This window comes from Mercenaria mercenaria, chromosome 7, assembly GCF_021730395.1.
Source record: "Mercenaria mercenaria strain notata chromosome 7, MADL_Memer_1, whole genome shotgun sequence".
In the NCBI taxonomy this organism is placed as follows: domain Eukaryota; kingdom Metazoa; phylum Mollusca; class Bivalvia; order Venerida; family Veneridae; genus Mercenaria; species Mercenaria mercenaria.
In genome coordinates, this window is record NC_069367.1 from 62,928,778 (window position 1) to 62,951,772 (window position 22,995).

General features: G+C 35.1%; 1 protein-coding gene across 1 annotated transcript; it reads left to right on the forward strand.

The window, feature by feature from the left end:
• Positions 1-8,461: 8,461 nt before the first annotated feature.
• On the forward strand, positions 8,462-18,727 carry LOC123554064 (putative uncharacterized protein DDB_G0286901). Its single transcript, XM_045343941.2, has 5 exons — positions 8,462-8,572; positions 11,496-11,536; positions 12,305-12,429; positions 13,409-13,564; positions 17,241-18,727. The coding sequence occupies exons 1-5, from the start codon at positions 8,570-8,572 to the stop codon at positions 18,620-18,622; spliced, it is 1,707 nt and encodes a 568-aa protein (XP_045199876.2). The 5' UTR covers positions 8,462-8,569; the 3' UTR covers positions 18,623-18,727.
• Positions 18,728-22,995: the final 4,268 nt, after the last annotated feature.

Here is a 22,995-nt window from a genome sequence, read left to right on the forward strand (position 1 = left end):
CAAAATGATAGAATACTCGGTTTGCTACCTCTGCGGATGTCTCCTCTAAATTACTCTAACATGTGTAAATGTCGAGTACACAGGGCTAGAGGGCGTGAATGGTAGCTTGAACTTCCACTACCGTCCATAATCCGAGCATGCAACATTTTCGTTTATGTCGTGTTGGGCGACCTGTGGTTTTCCACTGTTTTAATTGTTTGATATATAAGAGGTAATGAAATAAAGTTAAAACAAACACTATATTAATCGGAAATAATTATACATTCTTGCCTTGAAAATGTTCGGTAAGGTATTCTAGCTGTATAATGGCAAACAACAATGTTGACATTATGAGATTTTTGTCTAGTTAAAAATGTATATTTATGCTATCACGCATATTTTAGCAGGCAATCAATCATGTGTCTCATAACTTGGAAAAATGTTAAGGCAATTAACTGTACATTTGCGATACAATATAACATTTCAAGCGTCAAGTTTTTTAAAGTTTGCTATTTTATTAATATAACTAACAAACCTTCACAGCTGATATATGTGCATATTTTAATGATAAATTCATATAAATGTGATTTTAAGCAAAATCTAGACAGATATGCTCCCATAATTAATACGGTCGGTAAAGGCTTACTGAGTGTGCAAGAAACATTTCAAAACTGCCAAAACTGACAATTAGCTGACAGGTGACATTACGGTATTTCATACACTTCATCTAATCTTATTAAGGTTTTGAAAACGGAATGAGCAGACTTCGTATAAGTGCAGATACAGAATGTGCTGTAGAATTAAATTTCGTATGTTACTAAATGTAAAGTCGCAAAAATATCTAACTAATGGTGAACACGAAAAGAGCACTGCTATAAGTTTTTGATGTTAGAAAAGACATTGTCACAAACACGAATATTGAGAAGAGACAAATAAAATGTGATCTTTTAAATAAGACAACCTTTCAGGTACCAAACAAAAGTAACTTTCTATAGGCTTAAACAATCAAAATCTTAATAATTTCTCTTCAAGTACACACAAGCCTCCTTTGTTGAAAAACATATAAACGCCAATTGCCCTCTAAAACCTACATTTTTTAAATGGCGATTAATAAGCCATGCATTCAGCCAGACTCCAAATTTCAAATTTCACAGTAAACGTTAAGTTGTTTGATTTAAAAATGTAAACAACACATTCTTATCCAGTCAGCTTCTGTCTCACTGAATCATATGGATCTTCGCTACACATTTTTTTCAAACAATCCAAAGCCGCAACACAATAACATCTGATCAAAATAGTTTGAAAACATTTGTGTATAAATAACAAGCAATTAACAATAGCAGCAACAAAATTAAAATAAACGAAGCTTCCACATTGCATGCAAAATATGGCTATGACGGGGCGTTCTAGCTAATCTACAAGCTGTTGTGCTGTGCGAATTTTGTAGTTCGTCCAATGCGACGTTAGGATTACCACTCAACAACGCATCATAGGCATCTACTCATTAGATAATTAGGACAACTGCTAAAACTGATAAGATATTGTCTGGTGTCTTGGAATGTAGACTGAACTATTTATTCCATATCCGTATATGAGCCTAACACTGCCCCGAGAAACTTCACACGGTATTTTATTACAGTAAGACAAAATGTAAGGGTAGATATCCCGGAATTACAGAACACCCCACACACAGCCATAGAGCCATGTATCGCAAAGTAGGTCCACAAGAAAACAAGAAAAAGAAGCTGTAACGGAAATATATTGTAGACGGGTTGCTTCAAAAATCCAACAAAAAGTATATTATAAATATATGCATAATACAGAAAAATGGGGTTGGGTGGTAAGGGGTAGATAAAAGGTTCGGATGTCGAGGGAAAGCTAGTAAAGCTAATATTTACGGACACGTCATTTTATGTGTATGGAATTAAACTTTGATGCGAACAGCATCACCTCTATAGAATTATGTCGAAGCAGCCCTCAATACGATGCAATAGCTTATTCTTTTTCACACATTTTTTGGTTGAAATGACAGGTACATTCTTGAGTCGACGGCGAACTGTCTTTGCTGCCTGCATATTTCACCCAAGGGACTAGTATACATTATGTAACTATTGTGGGTGCCGATCGCTAATGGGCACTAAATTTCATTAGCAGCACATGCGACGATAATTTGCCGTCAGCTCAGATAGTTTAATGGCGGCTATATGGTATAATGGCATCCAAGCCTGTGCTTTATCATTGACTCCAAATTGGCGTCCAAGGCGGTGAGTCAATCATTGGTGTCAAAAGCTTCGAGTAGACCGCGTGGCAGAACAACCGTAACATAGTTTTGCCAAAAGACCATGTCATTTTTGATTCTCATTAGAACCGATTTAGGGTAGTGAACTGCAGTCTTTCATGAAGATTATTTTCATCTAGATAACATTCTAAACGTTTCAAAATTCTTTAAAAAATTCTCGTAATTCTCGTCGGGAGCACTAGGTTCTAGACCAGGTTTCATTTAGACATACCCTTGCACTAAGGATATATTTACAATGTCGACATTAATGGCAAAAGTGAGTTGAAGCCATGTCGATACCATTTAAAGAAATATGATATTAATGGAATTATGTTTACATAAACTTTTGTAAGAATTTCAAAGATTATCTTATTCAATATGTTCTATCTTAATTATAAAATGTATTTAGGATATATTGTTAACATGCGTTTTGGAACATCGGATGGAAAATGAGAATATTCTTAAACTACAAAAAAGCGGAAAGCCACAGGTTGCCAAACACGACATAAATAAGGTTTGATTGTTGTCTGTTTATGGACGGAATTGGTATTGCATGCTACCGTCCACGCCACCTAGCCCCCAGTTGAACTAAACTAGATAGCTGCACATGTGTGACAAGTTCAAAAATACAATTTAGAGTCGTCCGCAGGTATGTTCAATCGGCGGTGTACAGGAATTCCAGGCAGACTTTTATCAACTAGAGTACATTTCCATGAAAAACTGAGTATGTTCCCACGCTTAAGCAATGGACGGCCCTAAACAATAAATAATGGACAGCCAGACCTAAATAAAGGGGTTATGGAGCCTGCGCTGAAACAAATATTACTGAAACTGTAAGCCGTTCTTTCCTGCTTACTTCTAATGTGATATCTCTATGGATATGTTATACTGTTGATTTGTCTATTGATATATTCTCTGTGTGGTTTTTTATTACAGTAACGTGCAAATCAAAGTTTATACGAAGATGTGTCCCTCGGACTTACAAGTATTTCTCGTATTTTTGAAAACACTACTTCAGTTTTTATATCAAATAATCAGCCATATGTGTAATTTGTTTCCATAAATATAAATCCTTATCAAATAGCTTAAGAATTGTATAACTACAAAGAAAAACCGTTTCGAAGTTCGAAGTTTGACAATAATGATAAACTCCAAAACGAGTTTTATTATGTAAGTCTTTAGTTTATGTGATTGTGTTGCACCAAGCTTAGGTATTGACAGCATATTAATTTACTAAAAACATGTAACAAAACGCTGAGATTATGATTGTTTTATAAATGCATGTATGTCTGCAGGAAGAAGTGTTCCGTGAACTTTAACTTGTTCCTTGAATATGAGAAAAAGAAGGTTTAGAACGCGCAAGTAAGATCGTATAAAACATATCTATTACTGAATATCCTAAACATTCCAGGCCTGTGCCCATTCTCCCATTCATTTCAATAGAATTAGGCAAAGTTGATGCACCTTGAGGGTCTCATCTACGTGCAGTCTTCATAAAGTTTCACTCAGTGTTCCAATAGGATCGGTTCTTGGTGCTGTGGGAAGGAACCATATTAAGACGTCCCGGGATGCTTCATCCTTTCTAAGTTAATGCCTGCCAGTTTTATTTGTCCTAAAAACAAAGGGAAGCAATGGCTATGAGTGAAGTGTTGCGCAGTATTGAGTTGGGGGTTTCCTAGGGAATATCAATATGTGGATGCATCGAAACATGTTGAAGCTAAAGAGATTATCCCCCTTGTTCATATATTTCAAATTGCACAGCCCGGTCCTGTTGTGAAAACCCATCAACTTTCAGACCAGTTAAATATTGATAAATTAATATTATTATCTGGTTATGTTCTGAATATATTCAATTAGAAACAAAATCATTACGTAATGAATAATGACATAATGACATAGCACTAAAATCTAGTGAACATACAAAATGAATAAATGCAAATAAATAGTGTCTTAGAAAGTCTAAAATGTATTCTTTGATACCCGAAGTGTCCGATTTTACTACAACTAAATAATATAGGAAATCGCTAAAAACGTTCAACAGTTTTCGCTTGTCACGGTCAAAATGGGTTCACTTTCTGTATTTATTGAGCATGGCCAATCTCATTTGTAAGTATTCGGATGCTTAAATGCCGTTGAGATACTTTAAAATACTTGAGTAACATTATGTTATTGATTATGCTTGATTCCTGACTGGATGTACTCCGTATTTTATCGTTCTAATATTTTGCTAATTATTGAGTTCCTACTTTTTGTTGTACTTAACATCAGTGAACGAATTTGTCACAATTCATGACAGGATATGCATCATTAGCACTGCATTATTGGTTTACTTAACAGTATTTTCCTTGTGAATTTATGCCCCTGAAGGTGGGCATATTAAAATCGCACTGTCCGTCCGTGCGTACCTCCGTGCGTCCGTGTAAATTCTTGTCCGGGCTGAAACAGTACCATCCATATAGGGATTTTTAAACTACTTGGCATAAACATTCATCATAATAAGACGACGTGTAATGCACAAGACCCAGACCGCTACCTCCAAGGTCAAGGTCACACTAAGAGGTCAAAGTTTAACAGGGTCTGCTTAATTCTGCCATCCATAAATGGATTTTAAAATCACTTAGCATAAATGTTTACCATAATAAGACAATGTGTCATGTGCAAGACCCAGACCCCTAGCTCCAATGTTAAGGTCACACTTAAAAGTCAAATGTTAACAGGTGTCCGGGTCGTAACACTGCCATTCATCAAGAGATTTTGAAATTACTTGACATAGATTTTCCCCATAATGAGTCAAGTTGTCATGCGCAAGATCCAAACCCATAGCTCTAAGGTGAATGTCACACTTAGAGGTTAAAGGTTAACATGGTATATTTCTTGTCTGGTCCATAACTCTGCCATTGATGAAGGGATTTTAAAACTACTTGGCATAAATGTTTGTCAGGATACGAGTTACATGACCCAGGGAAGTTCCTACGCCTTTAATATCTTAAACAATGAAATGGGTCCTATCGCTAAGGTGACTATGTCTTAGACTAGCTGACAAACGAAATAGAATGTCCTTTGTTAAAACGTATAGCTGGTGAGACCAGGTATCTCGTATATTGAATTTTCCTCTGGCTACCTTGCCTAAATGATTCGTGTACCAGTGATTCGTAAATGATTTCAATTATGAGCTAGACAATTCCAGGGATCAGGCAAATCACTAAATGTCTCAAACTAACAATCTTAAATAGCTAAAACTCCTATAGGCTGGACACTCTATACTTGACTGGTCTTTTTGTTGAAGTTTCCGTCAGACAATGTCTTTGAATCAACAACATACTAGTCCTATCGCATAGATGCTCGGCCTCTGTCCTCTTAACTGAAGTTACAACTCTGTATGAATGTCCTGACTCCTGGATGCTCAGCGCCTATATGCTTTCACATGTAGCATTCAACTACCATAAAGGTATATCCCCGATGCCTTGGCTGTACTTCGCCAATAACGCTGAACCGTCTATAAGCTGGAACTCTCCTACTATCTCAGTAGATTACCAAACTTTTGGTCTCTGTCTCAGCTTCCCGATGCTCAGCCTATATCTGCTATCGTTTATAACATTCAACTACCCTTAAGGTAAAACTCCTATGCGCTTGCCCTATAGCTCGAAACCTTGTTGAAATTCTGCAACTCTTCTTTAGTCTATGAACTTCAAACGTCTTCTTTTAATAATTTATCCGCCCCGACAGGGTAACTGCAATAGTCTCCTTATCAAGGTACTGGGATAAATTATCCTCGATGTGTCTTCTTCAGCCGCTGGATACCAAATCAGTTCTCTGTCATCCATCTACCTATTTATACCTTAGCAGACGTGCTATTTTTAGAACTTATTTCTGATTGGTCCAAATTTAAACATAGCGTTTTACAACAAGTACTTGCTCTATCAAATATCTGGTTCCCTTTAACTTCTGTATTTGACATAATGTGTGATGCTGGGATCCAGCTATCCACATAATGAACCCAAATCAGCCACAAATGACCCAATTTCTATTATTTACAGCAATTCAACAATAATTATAGCAATGAAACATGAAAAGGGAGCCAAGCCCTATCTGTGCGTATGTGTTACGCTAACAATATATTGAATATACAAATTATTCTGAAAATGTTCCCTATAATAAGATGATATGTTATGCGTAAGACCCATACCCCTAGCTCCAAAGTCAAGGTCACACTTAGAAGTCAAAGGTTAACATTGTCTTTTTCTTGTCTGGTCCATAACTGCCATCTATTTAGGGATTTGAAAATGTTAACCATACATGTATTGAGGGTGTGTTGCGCTTATGACCTGGGTCTCTCAGGTCAAGGTCAATGTCACAGTATGGTTCATACTTAAACTGTTCTGGCCTATTTTGTGCAGACAACTGTAGTATTCTTGTGCACGCATCGGGGGCATTTGTCACCAATAGTGACAACTCTTCTTTTTTCACAATTTTCGGAAACTTGGTCCTTCGTGACCGAATTAGTCACTAACCATATAAGTTTAGTTAATCTACATTGTAACACATTTTGACCATTTATGTCTCGGTCACTTTTCCCTTGCTCGGTTTGTGACCATGACGGTCACTTTAGTTCTAAACAATAAGCTTAAAGCCTTATTGAAATACATGCATCCATCTTTAACAAAAATATGGAAAGTCAAAGTGACTTTAATGCTAGTTAATTGTGCTGATATTTTACAAGAACGTATTTCTAAGGCCATCTGAGAAATATTTAAGCAATGATTTGTAATTATGCTGACTTTATGCTGATTTTATGACAAATACTGCACGGTATCTTGTGAATTACTTAAGGTCTTTTGATATAAGGTGATTCCCCTAAGGTATTTTAACTACGAATTATTTGTAAATGTTATAATAAAACTACACGGATAAAAGTTGATGAATAATTAGTATAGTATTTCTAGTATTTGGGTTTTAGGTATCTGGTTCTTAGCCTAAGGCTACATCCTGACTCGCCCACTTCGCTAGAGCGTCACAAATCTTTATTTTAAACCGATTACGTTAAAACTTAAAAGATATATCTACATCTAGGGTATTTCATTTAGTCAGTGAATAAATAGTGACATGGCTAGCTCGAAGTAGGTTCGCTGATTTATCATTCATTCCTTTGTTTTCATTTCCTTAAATTCATGACAGCTCGCTGTCAGGTTATATAAGTATAAATATATGATTTTCAAAAGAAAGTATACGTGCACGTCATCTAAATCAGTGGGCAGGATTTAACAACGTCTTTTATTTTGACGAATTATTTTTGCGCATCTTATGTGGTCGAACCCGTTAAATATGCAGAATAGTGTACGAAACATCAAAAAAAATTATAAAAACAACTAAGATGCTATCATGACAGAAAACTTTGTTTGATTCATACACGTGTACGCATAAATTTATTTCAGTAGTAATCATACGAATTAAAAGAAAATTTGTGTTATTCTTTTTTATTTATTTAAAAAGATTGAGCGTTAGTGTATTTATTACCATTAATCTCTTATATATTTTTTTTTAAGAAATGAAATAAATTACATGCTTTTGGTACTGTGATAACCGTGGCTTGACTTCAGTTTTCCGGATATTCGGTAATTTTCGTGCTCTCGTATCGCAATTCGGAATTTTTCGAAAGTAAATATAGCACAATATAGATGACTTACCGTTAAAACGAAAAATGCTGAAATCACATATGTAGAATGCTTTATTATTAGCCGGTTATCATCACGGGTCATGGAAACAGAGCATGACACGAATCTGAATAAAATTAAGGTTAATGCTACAAAGTATCTGGATAACACCTTTAGAGATGATCTAGCTCTTCTCGTGATTGACATCAATGTGTAACACGATGCTACAACGCATTGTGTATATAGACATGTAATGGTGACACTGTGTACCATTATTAATGATGACTTCACATCTTTGCAGTAACTGTAAAAATAAAGTTCAGCACTTTTGAAAGCTTTTCGTCGTTGATTTTTTTCTTTTTGCTATTGTTGTTGTTTTTAAATGTCAGTAGTAGGATTTGCAATGCAACGCATGTAAAGACACAATGGTGCATTGTTGAGATTTATCGCAAGTTTTATCTCCACACGGAACTTTAATGTATTCGTTAAGACTATTTATATATCCCCTGCATGTGGTAATTAATCTACCGACAAGAACAATAGCACTTCCATAAACATATCAAGGGCAAAATGTTATTCGAACATAAACGTTTCAAAGAAAGCGTTGTTTTAGACCAAGTGAGTTTGTTTGAATGTTTACTTCCGAGATATTTCTTTAAAAATGGTAAGCAAAATGTTTATTTCTTCTATATCTACTTTATAAGGTTTGAAATTGCTTGAATTAATCAATTAAATGTTCAGGATTTCTAATTTTACTTATGTTTCCGCGCAAACTTTAAAATTATGGTGCATTATTGTGAAATAATTTGTTTGCGAAGTCACGTTTTTTACAGTTGGTATAGCTTAAGAGATTAGAACAACCTTCACTTATACATAATTACATAAAAAATCTGGATGTGTGTCCAGCTGTCATAACCAGTACTTTATGGTGATAAATTACCTCCTTTAATATAGCGTATCAAAGACTGTTCTCATAAGCGCATTTTTGTTAATTACTTTTTATATATGTATTACATTTGATTTTTGACTAAAGCGCATAGGACGTGGTAAGGCCGAATGTCTAACAGAGTGATAAAGAAAATGTATGAAAGAGAAACACTTCGGATAGTATACCCATGTTTTAGTTAGTGGTCTTTAAGTACTTTATTAGTTCAACTAGTTATCTCAGCTAAGCACTTATTTCAGTGTAGTACAGTTTTCACGAGCGTTTATAGCAGGTAAGAGTTGCCTTTAGTGAAAGTACAACAGAAAAACAGTTGATTTTAAGATAATGTTTCTTATCAGTAACCAGTTAAACACAGTGCAACAGGTAGTTGTTGGCACAACATAACCAATTAAATACAGTGCAACAGGTAGTTGTTGGCACAACATAACCAATTAAATACAGTGCAACAGGTAGTTGTTGGCACAACATAACCAATTAAATACAGTGCAACAGGTAGTTGTTGGCACAACATAACCAATTAAATACAGTGCAACAGGTAGTTGTTGGCACAACATAACCAATTAAATACAGTGCAACAGGTAGTTGTTGGCACAACATAACCAATTAAATACAGTGCAACAGGTAGTTGATGGCACAACATGACCAATTAAATACAGTACAACAGGTAGTTGTTGGCACAACATAACCAATTAAATACGGTACAACAGGTAGTTGATGGCACAACATAACCAATTAAATACAGTACAACAGGTAGTTGGCACAGCAAACGACGGAATGAAGGTTACTGCGTCGGACCATGGACGCATGCCACGATACACCATTAAAAACAGGGCTGCTAAGTCCTAGAACTGAACATCAGTACCACTTTTCTCGTCTTTGGTATGACGCCGCCAGGAAGCAAACCCACGACCACCTGCACTCGAAAAGGGTGCTATACCACTAGGCTTCCGTGACGATGAATGATACTGTTATATACATGTATAGTTAAAATAGGGAACATATTTACAGGTATTTTGTGATTTCCTAAGCCAATGACCAACAGTCACTCCAATATGTACAATAACTACAATGTTTAATATCGGTATTTTGGTTAGTTTTGACCACTTACTAAGACACAGATAGTCATTGAAAGTAAAAGAATTCCCTATCTTAAGTCTATCAGTTTTATTCCATTGGAGTAAAACAGACTAGTACCATGTACAATTCAATCATATAAAATCAACAAAATAGCACCATTTTCGTTACTGTTTAACATAATAATATTAGTATGTTTATACTTTATGTAATGATTATAGGGTGCCGTTTTATTTTTTAACTCCTATTTTGCGATATCTTTAATAAGACTTCATACACAAGTTTCGGAGTAAAAACGTTTTACAAAACTTATAGCTGCAATAAAAAGTGTGAAGGGGAAGTATGTTTTCACTAAGGTCTGTCCCAAAATTATCAGAAAAATGAAAATAGAAAATATGCAAAAACCTTGGCAAAAGTAGTAACAGAAAGTTAGTTTAGATCAAAGTAGTAATATCCTCTTTTTATACTCCTAAATCGCCACAGAAAGGTATCGCACAAATACACCTAGTTTGGCATTTTCCGCCGAAAATAGCTGAAAATGGGCAACGCAATGTACAAAAACATAATTTTTCTTTATTTCTTTTAAATGCAGCAGACCTATCTTTCTCATGCAGTAATTGTGTAAAACTGGTTAAAGCTTTAGCATTGAAATCCTACCCAGAAATGTGCAGTTTCATCTTTCTACTACAAAGTCAAATAAAAAAGAAAACAAACCCCCTAAAGGTTTACTATACCTTTCGGAAATACGAGAAAATTCGGCCGTAATAGTCTCATTATCACTGAACGTCTTTCTTGTAGTAACTATATTATTTATTGTAATAACGAAATATTTTCTCGTAAAAAAACCGAAATACTAGGTCGTGATAACGAGGAAGATCTCAGTTACATGATATGGATAACTCACTTGTAATAATGATAGAAGATCTCGTAATTACTGGAAAGTTTCTCATTATTTTTTACCGAATGAATCTCTTCTTTGGTACTTTGGAGATTACTGTCAAAATTCCATTTTCTATTCTGTACACACCATGTGCATTTAAAATTGCATTTTTTGTTATGTGAGATGTTTGAATTTCTCATACCATAAAAGTAAAATGTACAAGTAAATCGTTTTTAATTTTTTTGTAAAACTGAACTTTGAAATTTTCATGAGATTTCCTTTTAAAAGTACCTTTGCTTATAATATATAATGACAAAAGATGTTTTCAGAATTCAAGACCTTCCTTCTTTTGCCCATTGATACCGTTAGAATGATGCCTATTTTTATTTGTTTCTTAAGTAGAAAGAAGTAAAATGCATAAACCACGTTGCAGAATGTTTAAATCAAGCAGTAAGACTTTCTTCCTCAACATAATTTGTTTATTAAAACAGACCGACTTTTATGGTTAAATAACATTTTCAGAGCACGTCTGTTTTATTTTCATTAAAAATGCTGAGTAATATTTGAAAAGTATAAGTATTTGTTCGCATACTGTTTAATGTTTAGCACTTCGTGCATATCTGTGTATTTATTTTAAAATAAGACTTCTCCTGATGTAATATGTCTTTCTTTCTTTTCGTTTTTCAGATCTCGGTAGTTATAATCACGTGTCTCCTTGTTGGTGTCAGGTATGCCTTAAAATTTGCATTTTGTGATAGTTTACGGGATTTAACAGTGACATAAATTTCCATGTAATTATGTTTTTGATATACAAGGTGTTGCTAGTTTTGTGACAGAAAAGATAGATAATAAATATGTTAGAAGATTTATAAAGAAGTCAAATTAAGGAAGTGAGGCACGGTTAAATTAAACTGCTCCCATACTTTTGAAGATACACAATCGCGCGCACGCATGCACGCACGCACGCTCGCACACACGAATAACATATAGATACACGCACGCACGCACGTACGCACACACGCACATAAACATATAGAAACACGCACGCACCCACGCACGCACACGCACGCACGTATAAATGTGTCACAATCTTCTATATGTGTGTAATGTTATAACTTTTTTTAAAAATCATTGGACAATTTCAAAATTCAGTTGTTAAAAAGGGTAAGAAATTGGATAATGTAAAATGTCACCCCGTACAAAAATGTACTTGGACACAGTGTTGTTATATGTTCTGAAACATTGCATTTACGAAGCCCTAAAATTAAAAAAATATGTTTCTAAATAACAGAGTTCCGTTTAACTCAGTAAAAGGAGGCATATTTTGTAACCTGTCATGAACAGACTCCTATCAAACTTTTTCAGTTTTTATTCTATTCTTCCAAACGATCCATGTATAGACTTTTAAAACTTTATCATGAACACTTTGATATGTATTGAAAATTCACATAAATCACTTGAACCCTTTCGCTGTTGAGTAAGCATATATGTTACAGTTGCCAGTGCCCAAAGCCAGGGATGGATATGATTGGGAAAGTATTTAAAGCTTATGATACCGATGGTAATTCGAGAATATCCAGAAACGAAGGAGTAATGGTTTTCAGATCTTCAGACATAAACAGTAAGCAAATTTGTACTGGCAAGATAGATCAAATTTCATACTAATTGTAATGAAATTAGCGAGGTAAAGGTAAGTAATTTATTACATTATTTTTCTTATTACATATCGCGTATGCGCACATGTACACCTTTTTATTGAATTTATGATATATTCTATTCAAAGATAAAAGCGACTATAGGTCTTTTTGAACCTGTTGTGTAATATTGATCTATGATATTTATTTTGCAATAATGACGTTTTTGTGTTTAAAAAAAGTACGAAACTTCATGTATATACATGTACACAATTGCACATGCATAAATTCTTCATTTTTAGCAGTGTACTAGAACGGAAAACTTGTTTATTGGAAAGTTGAATAGGAAGAAGGTGAAAGCATAATCAATAAAATATATTTAAAGCGAATTTCAGCACAGTTGTCGCATTGGCATTATACATTCTGCAGTGAAATCATTTCGCACTGAAATCGCGATTTATACAGTTCTTTTGAAAAAAAAAACTCCTTTTCTCACGTAGCATGATTCGTTTTACATCTATAACGAACCTCTAATGAATGAAACTGTAAAATACTAACATTAAGATTTGAAAAGAGATGTATGAGGGGAGAAAACTAAATTAAATGATTTTGTGGTAGTACACATTTTTACTGAGTTTATGTGTACATGTATGAAGTGTGTACTATTTTAAACCTAATGCGAATATATGAAATTTTGATCTGATATACCTTTAAAGAAACTTCGCCCTGTATATTCTGGACTCGCCTAACATTGAACTATTTTATTTTACTTCGCATGCATTGAAATTATTTACTTACACAATAACCATGTTGAAGAAGAAAAAAATAATTTCAAGAACACATTCCTAACAAACAAGAAATGCGTGCTACATGTATTATATTTGACAGGCAAGTCCTGTATAACAAAAGCTTTTGCCTTCAGTCAAACCACGCCAAAATGTGTTGTTGTTTTTTTTAATTAAACAGATGATGGATTCGTTTCTGATGATGAATTTTCCACGGAATGGACATTCTACCACAACAATGTATACATGCCTTTCTTCACTGCCGGAGATAAGAACAACGACGGAAGAATAGATCTTAATGAGGGACACCAGGCATTCGATTTCTTTGACAGAAATGGTAAAATAACATAAAAACAATCAACATTTCTTTTTTGCTAGATTAAATGATTTTGTGTATGCCTTTCTATATATTTTCATTCATTTATACTTCAAAATATATAACATAAATCTTTTGCAAAAACAAAGATATAATATATCGGTAGTACATTGAATATTGACTAAGAAAAAATGTCTGTTTCACCTTCTTGTGGACCTCCGGTGATTTGTTTAAACCGTATGTAACATTGTCAAAAAATGGCATCGTTAATACCAGAAAGTTAATATCTCTAGGATTTTTTTTCCTTTAAAAAAAAGTTGTAAAATGAAGTTAGCATTCAAGATTTTATGTTTTTCCCATAGACTTATGTTGTAAAATGACGTGACGTCCATTTCAAGATGGCGGCGTCCATACAAACGTCATTTAGGTGTTACAACACAGTAAATAGTTGTTCTTCTTTATTCTATATAAAATTGATATATTTTCAATGGCCGAAGCACACATCAGGACCCATTTTAAATGTCTGTAACTTACATTTTCTTGAATAATACTGTCAGTGCTGAGTAGAAATCAAAAGAAAAGTGGGGGTCATGTTTGATGCAAGAAACATATTTTCAGCCAAACACACAAACTGCAAAATCAGCTAATATATGAGACCCCAAATTGTAGTGGTGGTGTATGATCTATGTTTCCATGAAAACATTTGTCATGTTGTTATTTCATTATGAAAATGCTCCCTACATGTCAATCATAGATCTGTCATATGATTTTAGCAAAGAGTTGCAAAGACAATAAGGAAAATAGCTCTACAGAGCAAAAAAAAACAACAACAAAAACTGAGGACTACTTGTATTCGCCATTATGCGACTACCATTTATTTTCGCACCATTTTACTATTTAGTATCTGTATGCCTATAAGGTTTTTTTCTCTGACATTGTGCCAGTTTCATTTGAAATGTACAGGTAACCTAAATGCATGAACAAATACAAGGATTTAGCTTGATATCAGCAGTTTCTAAGGTTTTATGGCATTTTCAGTAACATAAGACAACGCGTCAGATTTTGCCAAAAATAGCTGTCGCGACATAATTTTCAAGCAGTTACCCTAAATGTAGCCTTGTTTTGCCCCGTTTTGCCATTTTCTACTCTGATCTGCATACAAATTACACATTTAAACTGTTAAATTTGTTTATTTTTACCTCTGATTGCCAGAAATTAGCAATCTTTAGGCTATAAATATGCTGTTCTTGAAGAAAAAAATAGACCAAAAAAAGTGAATATGTGATATGTTTGTGTTTTATCCACATCTACAACAAAAAATGCAATACATTTGTCATTTTCTATCAAATTCTAATCAAAGTAGAAGTAGCCCATTTCCACCCTCATTTGGCCATATTTCAATTTTTACCAATGTCACCTTATAGGTTACAACACACTAAATAGCTGTTCTTCTGTATTCTATATAAAATTGATATATTTCCAATGACCGCAGCACACATCAGGACCCATTTTAAATGTCTGTAACTAACATTTTCTTGAATAATATTGTCATTGCTGAATAAAAATCAAAAGAAATGTGGGGGTCATGTTTGACCCAAGAAAGATATTTTTAGCCAAACACACGAACTGCAAAATCAGCTAATATATGAGGCCCCAAATTGTAGTGGTGGTGTATGATCTATGTGGAAAAACTATTTATATTTCCGCCATTTATGCCTGACTGTTGGCCATTTTTTCTCGCGAGCCAATTTTCCTATTTAATGTCTGTGTGCCTAAATTTAGTGGTTTGCTCACGGTCTACTTATTGTTGAATAACAGATATGAAAAATTAAAACAAACTTTGTCCAAAACGTGTAGGATTTACTTGCACGGACGGCCCTAGATTAACATTTCACTTCTAATTAAGCAGTTATGTCCGTTTCAGGGTTTAAGCATATTTTCTGAAAATATGTTTGTACTTATTCGTTAGCAATGACGCAAAATAAATACAAGTCAAGTTAAATGCATATCATTTTTTCAGCCATAGATAATAGAGGTGGGGACAACAGAGGTAAAACTCATTTTCATTATGGGTTACTATTGTTAACAGTCGTATTAATGAAGGTTCGGATGATAACACTATAATAAAGCCCAGCATGATTTTTACCAAAATATTTCAATGACCATGTAAAATTGAAAACTGTCAAAGCATTCTTGTGGTTTGTCGTCTAATTTACCACGGTTCACAATTGTATGTATTTTTATTTTTCTATATATCTATTGAAAAAAAGTTTTTAAACAATTACCCATTACATATGGCGCTCAAATAATTTCCGTAGCAGTGAATTAAAAAAATAAACGAGATTCCCACTGTTTAAAACAGTCGAAGTTTGGAATAAAATCTACATTTATAATTCAATAAACCACTTACATTTTGTATCCGTCATGCTTCTTGGCAAAATTTAGCCTGGCAAAAACAAGCAATTCATTTCGAAATATCAAAGATTGAACACCACTAAATCCGGATGTTCTTTATTTCGTATAAAATCCACGTACTTTATAAAGGTTTTCCGACATTTTCTAACATATCAGATTTTCAGAGACTTATATTCCCATAAAGAACTATATCGCTACTTTAGAAAACAAAAAGAAAAGGGGGTGTTAACTATTATATAAGATAACTACAGTTCGCTAAATACAAACCGCTGAATTTACTCATTTTCACTTCTTTAAATTTCTCTTTTCTCTTACATTAAATTCTTAAGCCGCCATTTTTACCTAGCATGCGATAGGAACATGCCGATTTCGATAGAATGCACAGTGATACATACTGAAAAGCGGTAGAGTAAAAGAAAACACGATGCTATTGAGAAAGGGCACGAGGAAAGGGAGAAAGATTAGCACTATTTATATTTGGACTACTTGTGATAGACCAGCGGAGGCTTACATTTGATTTGGTAGTGATCTGCCTCAAAAAAATCTTATGATACCCATCTCCAGTTATTTTTAACCCAGTAAGAGTTTTTTAATCGGAACAACATTAAACAAAATATTAAACTGAAACTGAAACTGAAACTGAAATTGATTAATTTGATTAAATGCCTATTTCTAACAATGACATATTCAATGGCGTTGTACATTTAATTTAACAAACCTTAATATATTAATGATGAAATGTAAAAACTCACATAAATTAAAAACTAAAACCTGCTGTAATCGCATATAAAATAATTATCAAAACATTTAAAACAATGCCATGAAGTATCTAAAATACAGTCTTAAGAATTTTTTTTTGAATGTATCAAGTGATTTACTTTTGCGTAATATTAAGGGCAGCTCAGTTTTAGACCGTTAGTACAGAATCTTTTGTCAACAACATAACGACATTCAGAATTTTATGACGATCTCAAACCTTGTCTACTATGAATATATTCTGTAAGCTGTTTTGTTAAATACAAAGGTGCTCTGCCAATGTGACAGCTATACATGAATGTATCTTAAACTCAATTCTTGCCCTCGCCGACAACCAATGTAAATTACATAATACTTGTTTGGAACTGTCAAATTTCCATCTGTTAAGTTTTGCATACATGTTTTGAATACGTTGCATCTTACGCACTTCACCGTTTGAAAAATAGCAGGTGACTAAGTAAAACTTAAAAACATATTTTCATGTAAATATGAAGCAAATATACGTATTTTTCTTACCTTTTTATAGCTGATGGTGAAATAACGACTTTGGAGTTTTCGCAAACCTGGACTCACACAATGAAGAGCAATTCAAACGTTAACCCTGGTAACCAGCAGAACAATGGGGTCAATTCAAATGCTAACTCTGGTAACCAGCAGAAGATTGGGGTCAATTTAAATGCAAACACTAGTAACCAGAAGAACACGGGGGTTAATTTAAATGCAAACTCTGGTAATCAGAAGAACACGGGGGTCAATTCAAATGCAAACTCTGGTAACCAACCGAACACTTTGGTCAGTTCAAATGTTAACCCTGGTAACCAGCAGAACATTGGGGTCAATTCAAATGTTAACTCTGGTAACCAGAAGAACACGGGGGTCAATTCAAATGTTAACTATGGTAACCAACCGAACAACTGGGTCAGTTCAAATGCAAACACTGGTACCCAGAAGAACGCGGGGGTCAATTCAAATGTTAACTCTGGTAACCAACCAAACACTTGGGTCAGTTCAAATATTAATCCTGGTAACCAGCAGAACATTGGGGCCAATTCAAATGCAAACTCTGGTAACCAGAAAAACACGGGGGTCAATTCAAATGTTAACTCTCGTAATCAGCAGAACATGGGGTTCAATTCAAATGTTAACTCAGGTAACCAGCAGAACATGGGGATCAAATCCAATGTTAACTTTGGTAACCAGCAAAACATAGGGGTCAACTCGAATGTTAACTCTCGTAATCGACAGAACATGGGGGTCAATTCAAATGCGAACTTAGGTAAGCAGATGAACACAGGAGCCAATTCAAATGTTAACTCTGGTAACCAACCTAACATTTGGGTCAATTCAAATGTTAATCCTGGTAACCAACAAAACACGGGGATCAATTCAAATGGAAACCATGGTTACCAGAAGAACATTGGAGTCAGCTCCAATGTTAATGTTGATAACCAACATAATACAGGGTTCAATTCACATGTTAATCCTGGTAAACAGCAAAACATCGGACCCAATGTAAATGGAAAACATGGTAACCAACAAAATACGATGTTCAATTCAAATGTAAACTTTGATCAACTTTATAACATTTTCAAACAAAATGGAAACCGTGGTAACCAAAACAACATTGGGGTCAATTCGAATGTTAACCGAGGTAATCAACAAAACACAGGGTTCGGTTCAAATATGAACCGTGGCAACCAACAGAACACGGGATCCAATTATCAGCAGAACATAGGGTTCAGTACAATTAATCCTGGTAACCAGCAGAACATGGGGTTCAAATCAAATATTAACACTGGTAACCAGCAGAGCATGGGGTTTAATTCAAATGTAAACCAGGGTTATCAACCTCACCTGGGGATGAATAACGTAGCGTTTCAACAAGCATGGAATTATATTCAGACGTAAACCGTAGTTACCAGTACGAGATTGGATCCAGTTAAATTGGAAAGCAGCAAGGTGTTTCTTTGTACGAGATATATTTATGTTTCAATAAAGTATTGACTAGGTGTTTGTGAAAATTGTTTCATTACATTTTCCACTTTTAATATATACATTGTTCTTAAACCAGTGTCACTCAAAAAATCTAACCATCGGCATGCATTTCACAAGTGGACGTTTGCGTTAAATAAGAGTTACGATTATTGAAAAATGAAAAGAAATGTCCAAGATCATTTGTAATTCTTCTGGATAAATATATTTGATATAAAAATCAAATTTCTCGACCTCCATAAACGTTTTATCAGTTGTTTTGCTTTTATAAGCTTTGGACACTTCACTTACGCAAACTCTGTGACCTTCAAATTTTATAAATGTGCTATTTTAACTTCACCGATCGTTAAACTTTGAAAACAAACGGGATGTGTTATTTTATGGTGTCGTCCGTCCGTCTGTCAACATATCTTTTTCCGCGTTCTAAGTTGGAAAGCAATCAAAACATTCCACTTAAATACATTAGGGATACAAAGACTTCGACATAGACAGGAAACGTTTTCCGGACTCAGAAAGTCATAAAGTGTAATATAGCTTTTCTATTTTGTAAGACTGTTCTGCATTTATTTGATCGTTCATTCTGGTTTCGTTAATTTCTTTTTCTACGATAAATTATTATCTTAAGAAATCCACCTTTTTATTGTTTTTTTTAATAAGGACGTAGAACATCTAATTATACTGTGTACTGACTATGATCACTGAATGTAATCCGACCTGCTGGTACCTTTCATTATTATGTTGCTTGTGCTCTCGCATTGTTCTTGGACTCAAGGTTGTTAATGTTTTCGTTGCTGGACTTTTGGATTGGATTATGAAGCTAATTGAAATTACATAACAAAGTTCCACGTTATGATGCGAGAAGAGAGAACAGGGAAGGAATCGAGGGATGTTGCGCATAAACAACCTTACTTCATGTGCGTGAAATTAGCCAGAGTAGCCAGAGTTCAGCCAGAGTTTAGCCAGAGTAGCCAGAGAAGTCATAAATCTGGATACTCTGGCTAGCCAGAGTAGCCAGAGTTCAGCCAGAGTTCAGCCAGAGAAGTCATAACTCTGGTTACTCTGGCTGGCCAGAGTAGCCAGAGTTCAGCCAGAGAAATCATAACTCTGGTTATTCTGGCTGACCAGAGTAGCCAGAGTTTAGCCAGAGTTCAACCAGAGAAGTCATAACTCTAGTTACTCTGGCTGGCCAGAGTAGCCAGAGTTCAGCCAGAGTAGCCAGAGTTCAGCAAGAAAAGCCAGGACGGATAGCTCAGTGGTTTGCACACTGGCCTTCCAATCCTGAGGTCGTGGGTTCGATCCCCGGCAGCTACTCGGGAATTTTCAGAAACGCTTTTCAGTGCTTCCCACCCAACTAGAGGTGTACTGGTCAGGAACCCAGGAAATCCTTGCGTGTATCAGTGCTATACACTGGGCACGTTAAAGAACCAGGCTGTCTATTCGCAACGAGCTAGGCTAAGTTAGCCGGACAAGTCTGTATCTGATTTCTGATCTCTCTGTCGTGGGGGCTTTGTCTCACTCTGTCCCTCTGGTCAGATCGCTCTGTGTCTGTACTAATAGAGGATGAATTATGCGCCCTGTGTGGCTGCATTTGAACTATGTAAAGCGCCTTTGAACGTGAAATTGATCATGAAAAGGGCGCTATATAAATCTGGTATATTAATACTCTTGCTAAACTCTGGCTACTCTGGCCAGCCAGAGTAACTAACCAGAATTCTGTCTACTCTTGCTGAACTCTGGCTACTCTGGCCAGCCAGAGTAACCAGAGCTATGTCTTCTCTGGCTGAACTCTGGCTACTCTGGCCAGCCAGAGTTACCAGAGTTATAACTTCTCTGGCTGAACTCTGGCTACTCTGGCCAGCCAGAGTTACCAGAGTTATGACTTCTCTGGCTGAACTCTGGCTACTCTGGCTAGCCAGAGTAACCAGAGTTCTGGCTTCTCTGGCAACTCTGGCTAAACTCTGGCTGAACTCTGGCTACTCTGGCTGAACTCTGACTGAACTCTGGCTACTCTGGCTAAACTCTGGCTGAACTCTGGCTACTATGGCTAAACTCTGGCTGAACTCTGGCTACTCTGGCTGCTCTGGCTAATTTCACGCACATCCTTACTTCAGTAAAAGCAAGTGTGCTACTTTTCTTCTTTTTTTTGTGTGTGTGTTTTAAGCTTTCAGATGATCTTCCTTAAGAGTGGATTATCGCTACAGCTTCATTGAGTATATAGGTGCTGTGTGTCGTTGGTGATACAAAGTATTACACTTTTGGAACATATTCATATAAAATGAGTCTGTTATTACTTTGCTTGTTTGCGTACTTCGCATCTAAAGGATTTTCACAGAATACCAATTTGATTCCAGCTACTATGGAAAACCATGCTCCACGCTCATGTATTTCGTTGTCCCGTCCCTCCTGCCCAACTCCATGCAGTTCTTCATGTTATTATATATTCTAGAACTGAAGTCAACCCATTGCACAGATCGAACGTTCTGCTCCGAACAAGCACATTACAAGAACAAAAAGTGGCGTTACTAAAACCATTGATTAATGAAGATAGAGTTCTTCTCTCCTTGTTGGCATCATCACTTTTTTTCGCCTGTATGCTAGATTTAAAGTGAATCACTTGCAACAACTTTAAGTTATGCTCTAGGCAAGCAAAGCAGAGACGAATGGGACAGACAAAGAACTGAATGGCAGACTGTTCAATCATTATATGCCGCACTTTGGGCTAAAACTTCAAGATAAGCGACTATGTGACATATAACCGTTGCAAAAATGCTGCCAGGTAAATTTCTGTTGGAAGAGCCCCATCAGGTGTTTTATAAGGTTTAATAAATGAGATATCTACTTAAGTGTTCCATGATTAAGATTACTTTTCTGCTTTAACACCGCTTTTTTGTTACGTTTTGATGAAAGAAATTATGCGTCAGGTGTTATAGTCAAACTTTTTCCAGGGAAAGGTTTAAATCAGTTTTAAGTAATTCCTAAGGTGCATATGTTCTTATACGCTGTGTAAATGGCTGGATAGAACTTAGGGAATCTTTGGAAAGAATTACAAACTGTAAAGTGAAACATGTTCCATTTGGTGTAAAACAAAGACAAAAGTCCAATGGGAAAGCCGCGAAAGCAATAAATCTTGATTTTAGGCACAATACATCGCGAGCTATCATAAGAAATGAACAGAGACTGATTGGATCCTTTCAAAGCAATTATTAAAATCAAATTGTTGTATATTTTTTAACTGCTGGAAACAAAATTTGAGAAAATCTGTTAAATAGAGAAAAAAAAAAGAAATTTAGCTAGGTTTCATAAAAACTTTAGATGTATCGTTTCATTGCACCATTTTCTTTGAATTTCTTTGCAATATTTTTGGCACAAAGCAACTTCTTTATTTTCCTGTTTAATACTTAATACAATTATCACCTCAGCTCAAAAGCTGGTTACCTGCCTCTGTATGTCAGTTTGAATGCATTTAATTATTACTTTCAGCTCAAAGAGTTCAGTAAATAATTGAAATTTGTATCAAATAAACGCAATAGTTTAACATATAGTGTAGCTACGAGTGAAAATATAAGTCCTCGTACTCGCAGACAAAATATATTTATTTTGCGCACATTTTCTTTTTCACTTTTAAATAGTATCCACTCAGACAAAGCTGTGAATTGAAGAGTTAAACGAAAACACGTATATCATTACAGTAAATAAACGTACAAACTACACACAGGCTAAGGGAGAAATAGAATAAATTACGTATCTTGCGATTGATCATGTGTTATTTTCAGAAATGGCGAGCTTAACAAAATGAGGAAAACACCTTTTATTTGCAGCATAGATAACATAAATAACAGAATCAGCTACATTTATTTAATGCAAACAACGTCTTTATTGCCTTATTGTAAATAAATGAAGGTTCTATGTCCAATTTGCCGTTGAATAACCATTTACATTGAAACTTAACCTTGACTGTCCTCTTCAGCAAATGCGTCATTCCAAGCAAGAAGGAATTCATCCCAGGTAACTCTGCCTCTTCCTGAAATCAAAACTTTTACTCATGTCTGTTTAAATAAGAAAACTCTTTATCTAACTGAAATTACAAACTTGGAGAGCTTCCAGAGTGTTTAGCTTAATACCAGCATTTGTGAAGTCGCAAGTCTGTTCTGTTATTATCCAAAGTTATAAAGCATTAGTATTTATTAGTTTTGCACATGTGAGAAAGAAAGTGCAAAAACACCACCAATGTCTTCCGGAATGAGTTGAAGTCGGATCGATTCCCGATTGAGACAGTGCCTTATTTATAT

Bases quoted from the DNA above. Each gene is read 5' to 3' on its own strand.
- LOC123554064 (XM_045343941.2), top strand. The intron at 12,430-13,408 runs GTAAGCAAATTT...TTAATTAAACAG, and splicing joins CAGATCTTCAGACATAAACA to ATGATGGATTCGTTTCTGAT. The intron at 13,565-17,240 runs GTAAAATAACAT...ACCTTTTTATAG, and splicing joins CGATTTCTTTGACAGAAATG to CTGATGGTGAAATAACGACT.